General features: G+C 43.8%; 1 protein-coding gene across 6 annotated transcripts in view; it reads left to right on the top strand.

The window, feature by feature from the left end:
• Window positions 1-23,145, top strand: part of pms1 (PMS1 homolog 1, mismatch repair system component) — a 174,339-nt gene that overhangs the window by 42,814 nt on the left and 108,380 nt on the right. For 5 of the 6 annotated variants that reach the window (XR_005459750.1, XR_005459749.1, XR_005459748.1 and 2 more), the window contains exon 6: window positions 9,720-9,836. The exons of the other annotated variant lie outside the window; for it this stretch is intronic. Coding sequence is in view for 1 of the 5 variants with exons in the window: in XM_038789156.1 (XP_038645084.1) it covers window positions 9,720-9,836 (117 nt within the window). In the remaining 4 variants the exon portion in view is untranslated. The remainder of the gene's footprint in view (window positions 1-9,719; window positions 9,837-23,145) is intronic. 6 annotated transcript variants of the gene reach the window in all.

Below are 23,145 nucleotides of genomic sequence, written 5' to 3'. Positions count from 1 at the left end.
AGGCTGTGAGTTCTAGGCTCCCACCACCCTCTGTCTCAAAAAACGTGCCTCATACATCTCCTTTAAACCTTTGCCCGTGCACCTTAAACCTATGCCCCCAGTAATTGACTCTTCCACACTGGGAAAAAGCTTCTTATGATCCACTCTGTCCTCGCTCCTCCTAACCTTGTAAACTTTTATCAGGTCACTCCTCAACCTCCGTTGTTCCAGTGAGAACAAACCAACTTTCTCCAACCTCTCCTCATAGCTATTGCCCTCCATACCAAGCAGCATCATGGTAAATCTTTTCTGTACCTCTCTAAAGGCTCCACATCCTTCTGGTAATGTGGTGACCAGAATTGAACACTATATTCCAAGTGTGGCCTAATTCATGTTCTATAAAGCTGCAACGCGATGTAACAATTTTTAAACTCAATGCCCCGGCCAATGAAGGCAAGCATGCATATGCCATATTGACTACCTTCTCCACCTGCGTTGTCACTTTCAGTGACCTGTCTACCTGTCCACCCAGATCCCTCTGCCTATCAATATTCTTAAGGGTTCTACCATTTACTGTATATTTCCCATCTTTCAAAACGCATTACCTCATATTTGTCCGCATTAAACTCCATCTGCCATCTCTCCACCCAAGTCTCCAACCGAGCTATATGCTGCTGCATCCTCATCGCTATCCGCAATTCCACAAACCTTTGTGTAATCCACGAACTTACTAATCAAACCAGTTACATTTTCCTCCAAATCATTTATATATATTACAGGCGGCAAAGGTCCCAGCTCTGATCCCCGAGGAATGGCACTAGTCACAGCCCTCCATTCAGAAACGCACCCTTCCACTGCTACCCTCTGTGCTCTATGACCAAGCTAGTTCTGTATCCATCTTGCTAGGTCACCTCTGATTCTGTGCGCCTTCACCTTCTGTACCAGTCTGCCATGAGGGACCTTGTCAAAGGCCTTACTGAAGTCCATGTAGACATCCACTGCCCTACCCTCATCAATCATCTTTGTCACTTCCTCGAAAAACTCGATCAAGTTCGTGAGACACAACCTCCCCTTCACAAAAACATGTTGCCTCTCGCTAATACGTCCACTTATTTCCAGTGGGAGTAAATCCTGTCTTGAAGAATCCTCTCCAATAATTTCCCTACCATTGATGTAAGGCTCACCGGCCTGTAATTACCTGGATTATCCTTGCTACTCTTCTTAAACAAAGGAACAACATTGGCTATTCTCCAATCCTCTGGGACCTCCCCTGTAGTCAGTGAGGATACACAGATTTCTCCCAAGGCCCCAGCAATTTCCTCCCTTGCCTTTCTCGGTATTCTGGGGTATATCCCATCAGGCCCTGTGGACTTGTTTACCTTAGTCTGTTTCAAGACCCCAAATATCTCCTCCTTTTGATCTCAACATGACCCAAACTATCTACACACCCTTCCCCAGACTCATCATCCACCAAGTCCTTCTCTTTGGTGAATACTGACACAAAGTACTCATTTAATACCTCACCCATTTCCTCTGGCTCCACTTATAGATTCCCTCCCCTATCCTTGAGTAGGGCATTAGTCTCCCTGGCTACCCTCTTGCACTTTATATGTATAAAGAACCGTGGGATTTTCTTTAATCCTGCTGGCCCATGATTTTTCGTGACCCTTTTAGCCCTCCTGACTCCTTGCTTAAGTTTCTTTCTACTTTCCTTGTATTCCACACTTGCTTCCTGTGTTTCCAGCCTCCTAGTCTTGACAAATGCTTCCTTTTTCTTTCTGACTAGGCTCACAATATCTCTCGTTATCTAAAATTTCCAAAACTTGCCATACTTATCCTTCCAGGAACGTGCCAGATGTTTATTTGCCCTCAAACATCTGCCCCCAACCTACATTCTTCAGTTCCTGCCTAATATTATTGTAATTAGCATTCCCCCAATTTAGCACCTTCACCTGAGGACTACACTTCTCTTTATCCATCAATACCTTAAAGCTTACTGAATTATGGTCACTGTTCCCGAACTGCTCCTCTACTGAAACGTCATCAAACTGGCTGGGCTCATTCCCCAATACCAGGTCCAGTGAGGCTCTTTCGCTAGTTGGGCTATTTAGATACTGTTTCAGGAAGTCCTCCTGGATGCTCCTTACAAACTCTGCCCCATCCACGCCCCAAGCACTAAATGAGTCCCAGTCAATATTGGGGAAGTTAAAATCACTCACCACAACAACCCTGTTACTTTATAACCTTGCCAAAATCTGCTTACATATCTGTTCCTCTATCTCCCGCTGGCTGTTGGGAGGCCTTTAGTAAACTTCTGACATTGTGACTATACCCTTCCTATTCCTGAGCTCTACCCATATTGTCTCATTATATGAGCCCTTCCGCAGTATAGCTATGATATTCTCCTTCACCAGTAGTGCAACTCCCCCACCCCTTTTACATCCCCCTATCTCCCACCTTAAACATCCGAATCCTGGAACGTTAAGCTGCCATCGTGCCCTTTTCTTAACCAACTCTCTGTAATGGCAACCACATCATAGTTCCAAGTACGAATCCAAGCTCTAAGTTTATCTGCCTTACCTGTTACACTTCTCGCATTGAAACAAATGCACTTCAGTCCACCAGACCCTCTTTGATCAGCAACCACACCCTGCCTGCTCTCCCTCTGTATCTTACTGGCCGTACTCTCTAGTTCCCCTTCAGTTAATTCACCTTTGCGTTGATTCTCCCCCCCCCCCCCCCCCCCCCCGCCAAACTAGTTTAAATCCTCCCGTGTGACACTAGCACTCCCCCGTCCAGAATATTTATGCCTCTCCAGTTTAGATGCAACCCGTCCACTGACATTAACTTTATTTTACTTTGGTTTACTTACAATTTTACTTGGCCTTAACTAACTATTGATAAACCTTAGTAATACTGATAAATCTGCCTCATACCTAACACACTGAGGGCCAATCAGCCTGACTTAAAGCACCTCTTTTCCTCCATGCATCCAATTCCCTCGTGAACTTAATTTGCGATCCACTCCATGTCCGTCTCACTCGAGTGTAGTTTCCTGACCATGCGGTTTGAAAACCTGATGCTTGTATAGACCTTCTGATGAGTCATCAGCTAGTTTGGCTTCCTGCTACAGCAATTAACACCAATTGAATCATCTGCTTTCAAATGAAAGGAGCCCAAGCAAAACTGAAGCCAATGGGGATCGGAGGGGAAACTCTCCACTTGTCATACCGAGCACAAGAAAAGATGGTAGCGGTTGTTGGATGCCAGAAATCTCAGGCGCGATGCTCCGCTCCACACGCCGGGTGGGAGAATCGTGGGAGGGCCGGGCCACTCACAACACGCCGCCCTGGCACCCCCCGTGATTCTCCCACCTCCTGCTCGGAGAATCGCTGCTTGCCGTTTATCACGGCGACCGGCGATTCTCCGGCCCGGATGGGCTAAGCGGCCTGCCGTTCCCGACTTGTTCACGCCGGCGGTAACCACACCTGGTCGCTGCCATCGTGAACATGGCGCCAAAGGTTCGTTTGTGGCTTGTGGGGGAGAGGGGAGTGAGCACCACGGCCGTTCTCGGGAGGGGACTGGCCCGCGATCGGTGCCCACCGATCGTCGGGCCGGCGTCTCCAAGAGACGCACTCTTTCCCCTCCGCCGCCCCGCAAGATCAAGCCGCCACGTCTTGCGGGGCAGCGGAGGGGAAGACGGCAACCGCGCATGCGCGGGTTGGAGCCGGCCAACCTGCGCATGCGCGGCTGACGTCACTTAGGCGCCGCCGTCGCGTCATTCTCGGCGCGTCACCTTGACGCAAGCATCAAGGCCCGGCGGCCGAGATTTACGGAGCGCTGCTCCTAGCCCCCTGGGGGGGAGGGGGGGGGTGAATAGGGTGCGAGGAGCGGCCTCCGAGGCCGTCGCGAAATACGGCCGAGTTCACAACGGCCTTCCTGATGCCGCGCGGGAGCGGAGAATTCCGCCCCTCAGCTCCACAGCATTTCTGCAGGAGGTTTTCAGGAGAGTGCCCTAGGCCCAACCATCTTCAGCTACTTCATTAGTGACTGTCCATCATAAGATCAGAGGTGGTGATGTTTGCTGATGATTGCACAGCATTCAAAGCCACTTTCAGCTCCTCATATATTAAAGCAATCCCTGTCTACATTCAAAAAGACCTGGACTACATTCGTAGCTGATAGGTCTGTGCGGAGTCTGCACGTTCTCCCCGTGTTTGCGTGGGTTTCCTCTGGGTGCTCTGGTTTCCTCCCACAGTCCAAAGACGTGCAGGTTAGGTGGATTGGCCATGCTAAATTACCCTTAGTGCCCAAAAGGTTAGGAGGGGTTACTGGGTTATGGGATAGGTTGGAAGTAAATGCTTAAGTGGGCCGGTGCAGGCTCGATGGGCCGAATAGCCTCCTGCACTGCATGTTCTATGTTAGGTGGCAATTGAAAAAAATGAAATGAAATGAAAATCGCTTATTGTCACAAGTAGGCTTCAAATGAAGTTACTGTGAAAGGCCCCTAGTCGCCACATTCCGGCGCCTGTTCGGGGAGGCTGGTACGGGAATTGAACCGGCCTGCCTTGGTCTGCTTTAAAAGCCAGCGATTTAGCCCTGTGCTAACCAGCCCCACAATCAACATTTGTGCCAGGCAGTGACTAGCTCCAACAAGAGAGGATCTCCCCTTCACACTGCTACTGTAAGCTACACTAAAGATGTGCACGTTAGATGGATTGGTCATGCTCAATGCGCAGGGTTACGGGGATAGAGCAGGGAATGGGCCTAGGTAGAGTGCTCTTTCAGAGGGTTGGTGCCATAGGGATTTTGTGGATCTATAGGAGGAAAGATCCGGCTGAGCGAGATAAAAGGTTCTGCAAGTCGTAAAAAAGAATGAGTTAGTACGTAATAGCCATTCTTTCAACATCATCTATAGACCATAAGACATAGGAGCACAATTGGGCCATTTGGCCTATCGAGTCTGCTCCACCATTCAATCATGGCTGATATGTTTCTTATCCCCATTCTCCTGCCTTTGCCCCATAACCCCTGATCCCCTTATTAATCAAGAACCTATCTTTTTTTAAATTTGGAGTACCCAATTCATTTTTTCAAATTAAGGGGCAATTTAGCCTGGACAATCCACCTACCCTGCACATCTTTGGGCAAGGGCCTACCTATCTCTGTCTTAAAGACACTCAGTGATTTGGCCTCCACAGCTTTCTGCGGCAATGAGTTCCACAGATTCACCACCCTCTGGCTGAAGAAATTCCTCCTCTTCTCAGGTTTATGGGATCGTCCCTTCAGTCTGAGGCTGTGCCCTCTGGTTCCAGTTTCTTCTATTAGTGGAAACATCCTCGCCCCATTCACTCTACCTAGGCCTCTCAGTATTCTGTAAGTTGCTTGTTTTAAAAAAAAATACAAAATTCCAATTAAGAGGCAGTTTATCATGGCCATATCCACCTAGCCTGCACATCTTGGTTGTGGGGGTGAGACCCGGGCAGTAACCCGGGGCCAGGATCAAACCTGGGTCCTCGGCGCCGTGAGGCAGCAGTGCTAACCACTGTGCCTGTAATGTATTCTCTAAGTTTTGATGAGATCCCCCCCCCATGCTTCTAAACTCCATTGAGTACAGACCCAGAATCCTCAATCACAACTCGTATGACAAGTCCTTCATTCCGGGGTTCATTCTTGTGAACCTCCTCTGGACCTTCTCCAAGGCCAGCACATCCTTCCTTAGATATGGGGCCCATAACTTCTCACAATATTCCAAATAGTGTCTGACCAGAGCCTTAAACAACCTCAAAAGTACATCCATGATCTTATGTTCTAGCCCTGTTGACATGAATGCTAACATTGCATTTGCTTTCCTAACTGCCGACTGAATGTGCACGTTAACAGTAAGAGGATCCTGAACTGGGACACCCAGGTCCCTTTGTGCTTCAGATTTCCGAAGCCTTTCCCCATTTAGAAAGTAGTGTATGCCTCTTTTCTTCTTACCAACGTGCATAACCTCACGTAAATTACCAAAGCAAAATGTTTCATATTTTCAAATGAAATTTCATGAGGAGACTGTAGGTGGCAGCAGTACTTTGGCATGATCATTATCTTGAATTGGAAAACAGATTTTCCAAGAAATTTCTTGGAAATTTTAAGAACAAATACTTTCCAGTTAATCTTTCATCCATAATCAAGTTACTGGGATTCTTAAAGACTAATTTAGTTCTAATTACTTCAGACCAGAGGAAGGATAACTTATTGCATAGTTTATTTTTAAATGTGCAAAACTGCCAATGCAAGTAATTTGTATTCGATTGACAACCCCACTTCCAGCTTTTAACATTGATAGCCCTGAAAAACAGAATTATAATCGTTTTTAAGTGCCATTGTATAAAGATGTGCCAAATTTTCAGTTAAAAGCAGAACACCCTCTTTGTGATGTGCAGCAAGTATTATACTCCCATGCCTTTTATTCAGTCTACTCACCAGCAAATGTCCTTAGCCCAAGAGGCTGCGCAAGTCCTTTGCCCAAAGCGAGATGAGAGTGTGGAACTGACTACCACAAGGAAGGTTGAGGTGAGTAGCACAGAAGTATCAAAGGGGGAACACATGAGGGAGAAACAAATAAAAGGATGTGCTGGCAGGGTTGGATCAAGTAGGAAAGGCCGTCTGCAGCATATACGAACATCGGCTAGTTTGGTCAAACAGCCTGTTCCTGTGCTGTGAACTTGATACCATGTAGTAAAGCAGATACACAAACTTTACTTGCACGTAGATTTTTTAAAATTCGCACTTCCAATTGATTGTTGGGTACGGCTTGTCCATTTGTTTTTCCTGCAGTATTGCACAACGTTTCTAGTTAGATTGTTTGATTAATTTACTTGAATGCCAGAGCAGTACTTTCCAGAAGCCAAAACAAATTTGGTATCTACTCAAGCATTCCTGTAGAATGCGCTGTTCTGTATTTTGGATATGGGTAGATCACTAACAAGCAATACTGTTCTATTAGGGGTACTGAGAAAGCAAAATGAAGACCAAAACATTTGAACAGCAAAGTTTCAACAAGTAGACTTTTGTCTTCACTTCTGCTTTCTTCACATTTTTTGATCTTTTCCTTAAATTGTGTGCATATTCCAAGACATAATATTCCAGAATCAACAGGCTACTGATTGGAAGGATAATTGCTCAGCCATTCCTGAAGCCGTCATCAAAACTTGTTCCTTGTTTCTTGAAACAAAATTCAGTTTATAACATGAAAATTTATCATCGAATAAATCTGAATATTTTAGCGTTACTTTTCATGCATTAATGAAGATAACCAACAAGCAATGTGAAGAGGAGGTGCATTCTGGCCAGTTACTGGAATTGAAAATAAATTGCTCTCACGGGGAAATAAATCATTCTGTCACGATGACATTGCACAAATGTCAACCAGTGCTAAATGCTGAAGGGTAAATTGCTGATGTTTGAAAATTGGCAATGTGCTTTAGCCTTCAGGTTGGGGGGAGGATTCAGTTTTTTTTAAAATGTCATAATTTTAAAAACACTGATCTTTTTTGTGTAATCACTCTTGAAATGGTTCTGGAGAGAATTTCCACATGATAAACTTTTAATTAGAAATCCTTACTTCATTCTAAACTTGTCGTTCAGCAGCTCTCTGTAGATTTTGTATCACATGTTTTGATCAGGTTTCAAAGTTGCATCTTACTATTTAGAACGTTGTCAAACTAAATCCAATATATTTCACTGATGAACTTTTTAACAGGATGATTCCGTTTGTTGCTCATGCGTGCTCACAGATATGCAAAATAATCTTTCTAAATGCGACACTAAAAGTAAATTATGCAGGCCAAGATAAGTCACCAATAAAGGTGAATAGAATAGCTTATTTTTGTCACATTAGAAATGGTTTCTATTATTTTGCACATGAGGATGTCTGTCTATTTTACATGATGCATTTCAGGATAAGATAAATCTGATGAATTACAATGGTAGTGTGCATATTTTTTGAGCAACCTTTTGACGTTTTGTTGAATTCCGAGCTTTTTTTAAATCACTGGCTGTCATTTTCTCTTTGCTCCCTGCACAAAAATAGCTACAATATGAACAATTCAATTCTTGTAGCATATTATCTTGCATAATATTTTGGGAGGATGAGTGAAGAGGTCATCACTTACATGCGTTGTAAAGATTCAAAGAATTCCTCGTTTGCATTGCAGTTTTAGTTTCACATTGAACCAGTAACCTAATTCTGGTATCCTGTAAGAAATGTGTAAGAATATATTTTAACCTTGAGCACAAATCAAAACTATTTATGCTTTCTGGTTATGCTTTCCTCAAGAGAGGCGCCTTCATTGAGTGGATGTCACATGGTCCTAGACGGCTTATAAATACCAGTGTGAATGACGTTATCCCATTTTGTACAGATATTACGTTGTCACAAGATTGTTTTTCATCACTAGTCAGAAGTAGTGCATGGTTCTAAAATCAGAGTTGTTTTCACTTTCAAACCAAGAAACTCATTGTTACTTATTAACAAATTTTACATATAGTTGGCTTTTTGAGTTAATTGACTCAATTAATTCAAAAAGCCGACTTTATGTAAAATTTATTAGTATCAGCTATTATTGTGCTATTTTGTTTCTAGCTGTCCAGATGGTTCTGCGAACATATCAGGCAGATAATGATACAGCATTATGAAACTATATATGTAAAGCAACCACTTTAAGTCCATACAGAATGAAGAGGCAATATTTTTCAAATACCTACATTATAATTGAAGTTTATGATTGGGTCCCAATTATTATGAATCTGACTAGTCCAAGAGGTGTGGGGTAAAAGATCATGAATACCTTAATGTTCTGAATCTCCTTGATCCACTATCACAATATGAATGCCAGGGCAGCACGGTGGTGTAGTAGGTTAGCCCTGCTGCCTCACGGCGCTGAGGTCCCAGGTTCGATCCTGACTCTGGGTCACTGTCCATGTGGAGTTTGCACATTCTTCCCGTGTTTGCGTGGGTTTCACCCCCACAACCCAAAGATGTGCAGGGTAGGTGGCTTGGCCACACTAAATTGCCCCTTAATTGAATAAAAATGAATTGGATATTCTAAATTTAAAAAAACAATATGAATGTCGCAAGATGTTTTGGTAGATTAGATCTGCTGAAAATCTGACACAAAACAATGCCAGGAAATATTGGGTTGGGACAAATGACCAAAAACTTTGTCACGGAGGTAGGTTTGAGGAGCGTCTTAAAGGAAGACAGAGAGGTGGAGAGGTTTAAAAAAGGAATTCCAGAGATTAGTATCTAGGCAGCTGAAAGTATGGTCGTTAATGATGAAGGATTAAAATCAATGCACAAGAGGCCAGAATTAGAGGAGCATAGAGATCTTGGGATTTGAATACAATCGGAAGAATTTTAAAATTGAGGCATTGCTGGACTGGGAGCCAATGTAGGTCAATGAGCTAAGGGATGTTGCTGTTGCTGAAGTGCTGCCTTGTACCACAGGCATAATTTCCTGTTAACTGTTGTCATTACACAGTGCTGAGATAAGCTTTGCATAGGTATATGTAGATATGTTTGTGTGCATATAATAGGTTACATATAAATGACAAAATGTATGGTGACTCTAGTATGTATGTTTAGTACTGAAAACCTTTGTGAAGCCTTGTAATTATATAAACCTCCAAATAACTTGACCTAAACAAACCTAAATTTAGTACTAAGAATTTGATTCTGTGCCATCATATTTCAGGCAGTTGTATGGCAAAAGGCCAAGGTGTCGGATCACAAAATGGCCCTGTTAACAGTTCTGGGAACTGCTGTGATGGTCAGCATGGTACCTATCCAACATCATGAGCAAGAACCTGAGGTCAGTAGAAGGTTGCACTGATTATGCTCGGGTAGAGGGAGACAAAAATCTATGCTCAGCAATTTAATGCAATTAGTTTTCCCTATCAACAACTTTGCACTGTGACGATTAATCTTATGTTAACTGTTTATTTGATAATTTGATTCAAAAAATAGCATGATATTTTCTTGAGTAGTTTGATCTTACTTTAAAAACAATACTGAAACTGCAGAAAACAAATTTAGGAATTGTTTAAAACTTCAGAACTTTAGTATTTTGATAATTGACCCCCACTTCCAAATGTACTAGTTTCCATCAATAAGGCTCCATGTACCAATTGCCTTTTTTGTTTTAATTTTTTTTGGAAGGCCAATTAGTACCGAACCTGTTAAATACATGGGGTGTAGTTTTATGACTATGCAGTCCCTACTCAATGGATATTGAAGTTTTGTGCATGCTTTGCTCACTGTGGTGAGTAACCCATCTCCTGACTCCCAAAAGCCTGTTCACCATCTATAAAGCACAAGTCAGGAGTGTGATGGAATACTCTTCACTTGCCTACATGAGTGCAGCTCCAACAACAATCGAGAAGATTGACACCACTATCCAGGACAAAGCAGCCCACTTGACTGGCACCCCATCCATTATCTTGAATATTCACTCTCTCCACCACTGATGCACAGTGGCAGAAGTGTGTACCATATACAAGATGCACAGCACCAACTCGCCTTCAACAGCACCTTCCAAACCCAAGTCCTCTTCCACCCAGAAGGACAAGGGCCATAGATGCGTGCGATAAGCACCACCTGCACGTTCTCTCCAAGCCATACATCATCCTGACTTGGAACTATTTTGTCATTCCTTCACTGTTACTGAATCAAAATCCTGGAACTCCCTTTGTAACAACACCATGAGTGTACCTACACCACAAGGACTGCAGCAGTTCATGAAGGTGGCTCAGCATGAACTTTTCAAAGGCAGTTGTAGACAGGCAACAAATTGCTGCCCAAATCCGTGACCCACATTCCATGAAAGAATATATTTGAAAAATGTACAGACTCAAATGGCCAGAAGATTGCAGGCCTATATTCCTAGATTTCCAATCTATGTCACTGGTAGGCCAGGCCTCCCAATAAAGGCATGGAGCTAACAAACCAAGCCCCCATTGTATTTCCAAATCTGCAACAGAATTTATACACTGCAAGGATAAAACTATTACATACAATCATGCTCTAGAATTGGAGGCATAAAAAAAGGCGAGAAATTTACTACTGTACTTTTTAAGTAAACAAGCGTGGGATTACTCCCTCCCACTCCCTTCATGCTCTTCGGCCATCTGAGGCCCTCTGTCCTCAGCTGTTGCTCTCCGGTGAAGTGAGGACTCTCATTTCAAGCTGTATTATTGGGTGCATTCCTATTCACAAAATTAAACGGTGTATCATTCATTTGAAATCGTTCTACCATGCCTCATCTACTGGACTCTATTTATGCAAGGTATTTATCGCACAATTAATTCATAAAATATGTTGAATCAAAAGAACACATTGTTCCCTTTCTTTGACTACTTCAGGTGCAGATAATAGCATATGGTGCTGAAGGGCAACAAATTACATGCATGCCACTGAGAAATGGGTTCAGTGCTAGTGGCCTGGAAAGAGAGAAAAGAACTGAGAAAGCCTGAAACAAATAAATACATAAAATATTAATGCTTTTGATAGAATTATAGAAATTTCAGCATAGGAGATCTGTGACAATGTTTGCTCCACATATATGTATCTCATTTCATCATTCTTTCCTCATACTCGATATTTTTCTGAAATTTCCTGTTGAATACCATCATTAGTTTACTCCAATAGCCATGTGTCCTGATGCACTCCCTAATTGAATAACTTTGTTTCAAAACTTTTCTCCTAATCTCGCTTATTTTTACCTTTTTCCTACTAACCCTAAACTCTTTTATACTTTTTAAAATAAATTTAAGAATACTCAATTATTTTTTTTCCAATTAAGGGGCAATTTAGCATGGACAATCCACCTAGCCTGCACATCTTTGGGTTGTGGGGGTGAAACCCACGCAGACACGGGGAGAATGTGCAAACTCAAAACAGACTGTGATCCGGGACCAGAATTGTACGCGGGTCCTCAAAGCTGTGAGGCAGCAGAGCTAACCACTGTGCCACCGTGTGCCGCCCCACTAATTCTAAACTTATGCTTCTGATTCTGAATATTGGAATAACTTTTCACCATTTATTTACTCAAACCATTTTTAAAAATAATTTTGGGGAGGCATAAAGTTAATGGGTGCGACCTAACAGCTGCATCGCACTGGTCGCGGATTTGTGCGAACTGGTTAGATCATAGGAGAGGTAGAAATCCGGAACCGCGCCAGGCGCCAATCGGTTTCTGATCTAACTGGCACACTCCGTCGGCCTACATTGGCAAGGGTTGTCCCTAGGCTGGAGGCGGGGACTCAGCGCCCACCAGTCCGACATGGCACCCTCTGGATCATGTATACCCTTAAAGGGTAAACTTCAGCTGCCTGTTGTCCCATCGAATACCCCCAAGACAGAGCCCCATCCATGGTAATATGGTGCAAGCCACATTAGCACCCACTGACCTGGGCCTCTGGCTGCACAGCTGTAGGTTATTGCAGATAGGGAATTGGCAATGTTAGTAACGCGAGCACTTCACAGCTGCCAAGTGGATTCCAATGGATAAACATGCCATGTCACAGGCGCGTGTCACTGCCTGACATCCCAGTCAGACCATGAGGCCTCGACACTCTGCTTGAATACTGGAGGCATCAGAGAGAGCAGGCAACACCCTGAGCTCGTCTGCGCAGTGACATGGCTGTGTGCTGTCTGGTGTTTGCTCTGCGGGATCTGTTTAAGTGCTGCTCCCCCTCAGTAGTGGGGAGCTGTCGGGCGTGGTCCAGGTGAATCAGCTGGCCGGTCAGTTATTTCTGACATGAAGCCTGTTTGGGCATCATTACTGGCCCTAATTGGTGTTAGATACTGGTGGCAGTCTCACCAGGTCGGCTGTCGAGAAGCACCCGACAATTCCCGCTTGCTACCACACTTAGATTGCGCCCAATGTCACTGAACTACAGGTAGTAATCCACAGGCCCAGGCTAATGTCCTGGAAACGTGGGTTCAAATTTAGCCTGGCAGCCGGAGGAATTTAAATTCAGTTAATAAAATCTGGAATTGAAAGCTAGTCTCAGTAATAATGACCATGAAACTATCTTTGATTGGTGTAAAGCCCCATCTGGATCACTAATGTTCTTTAGGTAAGGAAATCTGCTGCCCTACCTAGTCTGGCCTACATGTGACTCCAGACTCTCAGCATTGTAGTTGACTCTTAACTGCCCTCTGAAATGGCCTAGCAAGCCACTGAGTTCAAGGGAAATTACAGGTGGGCAACAAATGCTGGCCTTGCCAGCAACATCCACAGCCCGAGAATTTTTTTTAAAATCCTCTGTATCCCACCCCAATGATCCTCTGCTCTAATGAATGAAGTTTTATTTTTTCAAATCTCTTGTTTTAATTATGTTCATCCTTGTACCCTGCTAAATTTATGTTACATTTTGTGCACCTCCTGTATAATTTCTCTAAAAAGGTGCACACAATGCTTCAGATAGGGTTTAAGCAGTATTTTTTGTACAAGTTTATCAATATTTCCTTGTTTTTATGTTCCATAGTCCCGTGTATAAACACAAGATTTCCATTTATTCTTTTGTGGTATTTTTCAATTAAAGATTTGTTAATCTGCACTGCCAGATATATTCTTAATGCATCATTGAAATTTTTACCATTTACATTATATTTCCATTTTTTGTCCATTTCCCCATAATATACTATTTCATAGTTCCATACTTACCACACATCTGTCCATTCCTCTAACTTGCCTTCCTAAAGCCTTCTGCTTCCAGTATGTCATGCCATTAATTTGATATCATAAGCAAATTTTGATATTTATCCCTCTGTCATTTTGAAAACGGGTTATTTATATGGAAGCAAGATCCCAATGTAAATTCAAGAAGCGTACCGCATTTGGTCTACGTAAGAAACACTCATTTACTCATTTGCTGCCAATTTACTGCTGAGTCTTAAACTTTGCAACAAGTCAGGCAGCACAATGCTGCAGTGCTTATCACTACTGCCTCATGGTGCTGAGGATACAGAGATACATCGATACATAGAAGATAGGAAAAGGAAGAGGCCTTTTGTCCCTTCGAGCCTGCTCCGCTATTTATCAAGATGATGGCTGATCATCCAACTCAATATGCTTTCTCCCCATAACCTTTGATCCCATTCTCCCCAAGTGCTATATCTAGCCGTCTCTTGAATATACTGGGTTGGATTCTTCGCCCTGACACGCCACATTTCTACCCTGACATGCCAGTGGGATTCTCCGTTACGCTGGCCGGTGAATGGGGTTTTCCATTGTGGGGCAGCCCCACGCCGTCAGGAAACCCTCGGGCGCCGGAAAAATGGAGAATCACACTGGCGGAGAATTCCGCCCATTATATTCAATGTTTTAATCCTGGCCCCAGGTCACTATCCGTGTGGAGTTTGCACATTCTTTCTGTGTCTGCATGGGTCTCACCCCCACTGTCGAAAAAGATGTGCGGAGTAGCTAAATTGCCCCTTAATTGAAAAAAAAAAATTGGATACATTAAGGAACAGTACCTCTGAATTAAGAAAACAGCTTTTCTATGACAGAAAGAACTTTTTTTTTCTTTAATAAAAAATCTTGTAATGTATTTGGAGCTTAAATCAGCGCCACGTTGCTGTAAAAATCAAAGAAAAATACCTTGCAAGTCCAATATTTAATCTTGTGATCTCCCATGTTATAATAGAGAAACTATTCACTTGCATTTTGCAGTAAACATAATGGTGAGGCTATCAGCATTCACTATTATCTTGGATTGAACTGAATAACATATTCTGGAATCTGCATGTGCATAGCTAAACATGGAAATTAGAAATTTGCTGTCCGGTTTGTCCTTCCCTTCCACAAGCTCTGCTGTACAATCACCTTGTTGAGAGATTCACCATTCTAACAGATGACAGACATGAAGTTGTGGCATTTAACCACCACAAATTCACTAAGCACATCAGGCAAGGTTAGGGCTTGTCCAATGTCCTCTGACACTAAAAAATTACTTTTACAATTGAGGATACTAGTTCTCATTTTTCCCCCTCATTTATCTCGCCTTTTTAAAAATAAATTTAGAGTACCCAATTATTTTTTTAAGGGCCAATTTAGCGTGGCCATTCCACCTACTCTGCGCATATTTGGGTTATGGGGGGTGAGACCCACGCAGACACTAGGAGAATGTGCAAACTCCACATGGACAATAAATGATCAGGGGCCGGGATCGAACCTGGGTCCTCAAAGCCATGAGGCAGCAGTGCTAACCACTGCGTCTCCATGCCACCCCTTTTCTTGCTTTCGTATTCCTCTTTTTTTCTTATTTTCCTCTCTGAACATGGATTAAAAATTTACTGTACACTCCGTGGTGACTGCATAATTTGGTTGTGTAGTGCCTCTACTTTCAGTGATACTGGTGCCATTTGCAGTGCAAGATAAAGTTCACACCATGGGCGGAATTCTCTGATAATGGGGCTATGTCCCCACGCCCACGATAAAACGGACGCAAATCACTCTGGACTTTCCTGGAGAAAGTCCAGAGTGATTCTCCATTTTGCAGGGGGCTAGCAGGGCCCCGGAGTGCTCCTTGCAGCTCCGCCTGCCGATAAGGGTCCCTGCACTTCCGGCCGTGGGTCTGCGCATGCGCGCGGCTGCCCTGCGCAACATGGCAGACCCACACCATGGGCCGGCCCCGACAATATTGGCCCCCCCACACGTGATCGCGCGCGCCTGCCGATCGGTGGCCCCCGATCTCGAGCGCGGCCATCCTGGAGGCCCCCCACTCCGGTGACGGATCCCTCCGCCACCCCACCAGGTGGCCGCGGACTGAGTCTGCAGCCACCATACCGAGCTCCCGCCGGTGGAACCATGAGTGAACCACGCTGGCGGGAACTCAGCCAGCTGTAGGCGGGGAATCGCCGCAGTTGCCTCTTTCAATCGCCCCCGACCGGCACAGCGTCGACCGCATGCGTGCGCGTGCGATTTGCGACGATTCTCCCCGGAGAATCACTGGAGCGTCGTCAGACCTGAACGCGGGTCTGACGCCCATTCTGCGGGGAATGGTACCATTCGGCCCCGCCATTTTGGCGCCGATCTTTTGGCGCCGTTTTTTTGGCGCTGAATTGGTTTGGCGCCGATTGTTTTGGCATTCAACGATTTGGCGCCGGATCTTAATTACCTACTTAATAACCACTTTTAAAACCAACATTTTAAATGTAGTTCTGTACCTAGTTCCACCAAAATTCCACCTAGTTCTGTAGCGCAACATACTCTTAGAATTTTACTCTAAAAATTTAAAAGTAGTTAAGTCTAATTTTACTTTACTGATTCTCATAAAAATTTATGAGAATCAGTAAAGTTTGCAGAAATGGCTGAAAGTATTTTAAGTAAGAAAGACAAACCTAAATTTTCTCACAGAATAAAAGTTTCGTATTTTTATCCTAGTTTAATTTAATCCATTTATTTACATGCTTTGGCGCCAAACCGTGGTGGGCCAAAAAAATGAGCGCCATAACAACTGAGCGCCAAAAAAAACGGCGCCAAAAAGGCGGCGCCAAAAAGCACCCGACCCATTCTGCGCCCCCGGGCCGAGTCCGATTGCGGCGCGGAGTCTCAGAGAATCCCAGCCCATGTGTGCACACTTCTGTGGACACTACTGGGGGATATATTCTTAGTCTGGGTACTAGGAACATGCCCCAGAAGTATGCAGAGTAGGCAGACTATAACGGTAATCGGCATGTAATACTGATTTGACTTTAGCTCTTCCATTTTGACTGTTAAACTTCAACTAACAATCTCCCGTAACCTACATTGCTGAATACCAGGAAGCACCTCTCCCCGCCTGCCACCACATCAGCTGCTTCCAGGTTAGTTGCTGATAAATTTTTGCTGGCTACTGTTAAATGAGTAGAAGGATTTGGAGGATTGTGTTCCTACTTAAAAGTTGGTGAAATCTACAGAGCAGCATGCACATGACATAGTTCTTGTTTCTCAATGAAAGGTTCTAGTCAAATGACTTGCTCCCACTGCATCAGTCAAGCCTGCTATTCTGTTTTTGGCAATCATGGTTTACGACGCCATCATCCACACCTTCATTATCAACATGGCCTCGACAACAGTTGGATTATACACCTGCTTCTTGTTGATGATCTCAATAACTGCTGTCTGTAGTGGGTTTTCAGGTTTCTAATCACCCCTGTTCCATTGGCTGGAGCTTGGCTGTGGTGGGGGAGGTAAGTATATTAGCTTAACCTTCGAGACTAATAATGTTGGGATGTACCCAGTTGTCTGTATGATGAAAAGTCTTCCCTTTTGCTGATATATTTTGTCCACTTTCTAGATCTACGCCTCAAAAATGCTGGAGGTCTTCCAGGTGCTTTTGTTAGCCTTGTGCTGTTAGGGTAGTGTCTCGGCATTCATTAAGCAACATTGCTTCTTGTACTTTCCTGTCACAAGAAGCGGCAGCTTTTCGGTGCCATCCAAGTTGGTGCAGAGCGTAGCAGTGACATCTTCCTTGCTCTGCTTTCCACCATTACATGTTTCACTGTTAAACATCAAAGAGCACTTTGGCAAAAGTTGGTAAAACAGGCTGGTTTTATCTGCATTTTTTTAAAAAAAGTCCCTTGGTGCATACTTGTTCAAGACATGGGCAAGACCATTTTGGAACCAAATATTTGTCATTGCTGGAGGAACCACTGCACCCTCACTGTTTACCGTGAGTAAGACGATGACTTGTCTTGAATTGGTCCAACCATCCATTGCTGCTGATGAACTCCATTTGGCTCAGCTTATTTGCCAGGACGACTCTCCTTTCCTGCATTGGACCAGGGATGGGAACTTTTTCTGCTCTGGCTGCCTTGAACCAGTTTAACTGAGATTCTTCAACCTTGGGGCAGGCAGCCATTCTCACCCTCTTCCTTGCTGCACAGAATGTCTGATTGTTAAACTATTCCAATATGTTCATCTTGTGTTTTCATAATGGTGGGCATTACAATGTCACAATGTCTGCTTTCCTCTTCGCACCATGGTTTTCCACTTGCAGTATCAACTTCATCTTCTCTCTGATCGACACCACTTTTAATAGTCGCACCAGCTTAGCCATTCTTGCAGATTTTGCACATCCTTCACAGAGATCTCAATGTCAAACAATGGCTAGCCCAGCACTCCATAATTTTGCAGTCTTGTGTTGTGTAGCTTTGTAACAATATAATAATCTTTATTGTTACAAATAGGCTTACATTGCAATGAAGTTACTGTGAAAAGCCCCTTGTCGCCATATTCCAGCACCTGTTCGGGTACATAGAGGGAGAATTCAGAATGTCCAAATTATCTAATAACACTTCTCTCGGGACTTGTGGGAGGAAACCGGAGCTCCCAGATGAAACCCATGCAGACACAGGGAGAACGTGCAGACTCCACACAGACAGTGACCCAAGCCAGGAATCGAACCTGGGACCCTGGAGCTGTGAAGCAACGGTGCTTACCACTCTGCTACCATGCCGCTCTGGCCATATGACAATTCAGCAAATCCAAAGTTACCAGTGCAGAATTTCAACTTATCATGGGCATTGTTCTATGGCATTTGCTGTTCTGCCGGGGGGAATGGTTGACAACTTCGACATAACACTAGTTATGTATCCGCGATAGTTTCCTAGAACAGTATGTAATGGAACCTACGAGGGAACAAGCGGTCCTAGATCTTGTCCTGTGTAATGAGACAGGATTTATTCATGATCTCATAGTTAGGGATCCTCTCGGAAGGAGCGATCACAATATGGTGGAATTTAAAATACAGATGGAGGGTGAGAAAGTAAAATCAAATTCTAGTGTTTTGTGTTTAAACAAAGGAGATTACAAGGGGATGAGAGAAGAACTAGCTAAGGTAGACTGGGAGCTAAGACTTTATGGTGGAACAGTTGAGGAACAGTGGAGAACCTTCCAAGCGATTTTTCACAGTGCTCAGCAAAGATTTATACCAACAAAAAGGAAGGACGGAAGAAAGAGGGAAAATCGACCGTGGATATCTAAGGAAATAAGGGAGAGTATCAAATTGAAGGAAAAAGCATATAAAGTGGCAAAGATTGTTGGGAGATTAGAGGACTGGGAAATCTTTAGGGGGCAACAGAAAGCTACTAAAAAAGCTATAAAGAAGAGTAAGATAGAGTATGAGAGTAAACTTGCTCAGAATATAAAAACAGACAGTAAAAGTTTTTACAAATATATAAGACAAAAAAGAGTGGCTAAGGTAAATATTGGTCCTTTAGAGGATGAGAAGGGAGTTTTAATAATGGAAAATGAGGAAATGGCTGAGGAACTGAACAGGTTTTTTGGGTTGGTCTTCACAGTGGAAGACACAAATAACATGCCAGCGACTGATAGAAATGAGGCTATGACAGGTGAGGACCTTGAGAGGATTGTTATCACTAAGGAGGGAGTGATGGGCAAGCTAATGGGGCTAAAGGTAGACAAGTCTCCTGGCCCTGATGGAATGCATCCCAGAGTGCTAAAAGAGATGGCTAGGGAAATTGCAGATGCACTAGTGATAATTTACCGAAATTCACTAGACTCTGGGGTGGTCCCGGTGGATTGGAAATTAGCAAACGTGACACCACTGTTAAAAAAAGGAGGTAGGCAGAAAGCAGGAAATTATAGGCCAGTGAGCTTAACTTCGGTAGCAGGGAAGATGCTGGAATCTATCATCAAGGAAGGAATTGCGAGGCATCTGGATAGAAATTGTCCCATTGGGCAGACGCAGCATGGGTTCGTAAAGGGCAGGTCATGCCTAACTAATTTAGTGGAATTTTTTGAGGACATTACCAGTGCAGTAGATAACGGGGAGCCGATGGATGTGGTATATCTGGATTTCCAGAAAGCCTTTGACAAGGTGCCACACAAAAGGTTGCTGCAGAAGATAAAGATGCATGGCATTAAGGGTAAAGTAGTAGCATGGATAGAGGATTGGTTAATTAATAGAAAGCAAAGAGTTGGGATAAATGGGTGTTTCTCTGGTTGGCAATCAGTAGCTAGTGGTGTCCCTCAGGGATCCGTGTTGGGCCCACAATTGTTCACAATTTACATAGATGATTTGGAGTTGGGGACCAAGGGCAATATGTCCAAGTTTGCAGATGACACTAAGATGAGTGGTAAAGCGAAAAGTGCAGAGGATACTGGAAGTCTGCAGAGGGATTTGGATAGGTTAAGTGAATGGGCTAGGGTCTGGCAGATGGAATACAATGTTGACAAATGTGAGGTTATCCATTTTGGTAGCAAACGGGATTATTATTTAAACGATAAAATATTAAAGCATGCCGCTGTTCAGAGAGACTTGGGTGTGCTAGTGCATGAGTCACAGAAGGTTGGTTTACAAGTGCAACAGGTGATTAAGAAGGCAAATGGAATTTTGTCCTTCATTGCTAGAGGGATGGAGTTTAAGACTAGGGAGGTTATGTTGCAATTGTATAAGGTGTTAGTGCGGCCACACCTGGAGTATTGTGTTCAGTTTTGGTCTCCTTACTTGAGAAAGGACGTACTGGCGCTGGAGGGTGTGCAGAGGAGATTCACTAGGTTAATCCCAGAGCTGAAGGGGTTGGATTATGAGGAGAGGTTGAGTAGACTGGGACTGTACTCGTTGGAATTTAGAAGGATGTGGGGGGATCTTATAGAAACATTTAAAATTATGAAGGGAATAGATAGGATAGATGCGGGCAGGTTGTTTCCACTGGCGAGTGACAGCAGAACTAGGGGACATAGCCTCAAAATAAGGGGAAGTAGATTTAGGACTGAGTTTAGGAGGAACTTCTTCACCCAAAGGGTTGTGAATCTATGGAATTCCTTGCCCAGTGAAGCAGTTGAGGCTCCTTCATTACATGTTTTTATGGTAAAGATAGATAGTTTTTTGAAGAATAAACGGATTAAGGGTTATGGTGTTCGGGCCGGAAAGTGGAGCTGAGTCCACAAAAGATCAGCCATGATCTAATTGAATGGCGGAGCAGGCTCGAGGGGCCAGATGGCCTACTCCTGCTCCTAGTTCTTATGTTCTTATGTATAACCGGAATTTAATGTCATGTGAGTTTGACTCTTTGCAATTTCATTTTATACTTATATTGAAAGGAGTATAAGTAAATTGCTGCTTCACCTGGGAGGTGTATTTGGGGCATTGGATGGTCAGGTAGGAGGAAGCAAAAGGACAGATGTTCCATCTCCTGTCCTTGCATGGGAAGCTGCCATGTGAAGGGGAAGAATGTTGGAGGTGATGAAGGAATGAACCCGGATGTTACAGAGGGGACAATCCTGTCAGGATACTGAAAGTGGAGAGGCGAATGTGATGGCAGTGGATATCACACTGGAAGTGATGGAAATGGCGGGGGATGATTTGTTGAATACAGAGGTTGGTGGAATGAAAGGTGAGGACAAGGTGAACCCTGTTATGATTACAGAGGGAGGAGAAGGGATGAGAATAGAAGTGTGGGAGATTGAGTAGGCATGTTTGAAAGTCCTATAAATTATGGCAGGGAGGAATTTTTGGTTGAGGATTAAGGAGGACATGTGGAATGTGGCATCATCAGAAAAGTTATGATGGGTAAACTGGGAGAATGGAATAGAGTCCAAACAGGAAACTGTGTGGAAGAAATGTTGTCAATGTGGCCGTGAGAGTCGGTGTGCGAATGATGATGCACGGTTGGGTCCGGAAACGTTTATCCAACATCCAGAGTTGGATGGGCAGAAATTTACTTCAATTAAATATTGGTAAAACCTTCAACTATTACTTTTGATCCCCATTACAAAGGCTGTTCCCGAGCTATCATTGTCATCATTCTTCCTGGCAACTGTCTGTGGCTAAACCACACTGTTCAAGTGTTATATTTGATCCTTGGTTGATCCTGATCATACCAGCACTAAGGCCTCTAACATCTGCAAGGCACCCAAGTTTCAGCTCATCTACTGCAACCATGTATTTTTACTTCCAGACTTGACTAATCTAACACATTCTTGAGCCAACTGCTATGTTCTACTGTCCATAAACCTTAAGTCATTCAAAATTCTCCCTGTGTCCTTACTTGTACTAAGTCCTGTTCACCTATCATCACTGTCCTCGTTGACCTTTATTGACTTTCTATCAAGTAGTGCCTTGATTTTTTAATGTTCCTCCTTGTTTTCAAATCCCTCCAGAGCCATGTCCCTCCTTTCTTTGTTATCTCCAGCCCTACAACCCTATGAGATATTTTCACTCGAACTCTGACCTCCAAGCATGCCTGATTTTTAATTACTCCACCATTGGAGCCATGCTTTCTGCTGCCTCGGTGAAATTTAGCTTTGTAACAATTCTGATATGCTTTGGGGAATTTTATTATGTTTAAAGGTGCTACATAAATACAGGTGGTTGGCCATAACTTCCAAGCTGGAAAGGCAAGTTTCAAAGCCCTTCACAAAGCCCAGTGCCAAGCAAGTGTGGGACTATCCCATTCTCCATATAAGAGAATGTGGAACAACAACAACCTGACTGAAAACACCAAAAGGAGAGTCAATCAAGCCTGCGTCCTCGGCACACTTCTCTACAGTGGTGAGACCTGAACAACATATGTGAGGCATGATAAAAAGCTGAACAGTTTCCACCTTCGCTGTTTCAGATGTATCCTCGGCATGTATTTGCAGAACAGGTTCACCAATTCAGAGGTTCTGGAGAATGTTGATTCCATCAGCATATAAAACAACGATGTCTGCACTGGCTTGGCCACATTCAACAGATGAATGAGGGTCATGTACCCAAAGACCATCTGTATGACAAATTGGCCACTGGGTCACAACCTCCTTGGGTGTTCATACCTCTCCTACAAGGACATCTTCAATCTAGATATAAAGATGATGGATATTAACATTGACAATTGGGAGAGATGATTGTTGGCAACCATGGCCTCTGGAGGCTGACTGAAAGGGCACTGGAAGAGGCAAACAGGAACGGGACGTTCAGCTGGTCGACAAGAGGACCCAAAGAAAACAGGCCAGTAAATCATCCTCCTGTTCAGCCTACTGTCTTCCTCTACAGCAAATGCAACAAGGTCTGTACGACTACAATGAAGTCACACATGGTGATGCTAAATACAGAGTTGACCACCACAGTGCAAACCATTGCCTTGCGAGATGGAAGGCTGCTACCACTACTCCATTCGATTTTACA

The sequence above is a fragment of the Scyliorhinus canicula genome, chromosome 2 (assembly GCF_902713615.1).
Source record: "Scyliorhinus canicula chromosome 2, sScyCan1.1, whole genome shotgun sequence".
Classification (NCBI taxonomy): Eukaryota; Metazoa; Chordata; class Chondrichthyes; order Carcharhiniformes; family Scyliorhinidae; genus Scyliorhinus; species Scyliorhinus canicula.
Note: the sequence above shows the minus strand (reverse complement) of the source record. Positions and strands in the feature narration are given on the sequence as shown.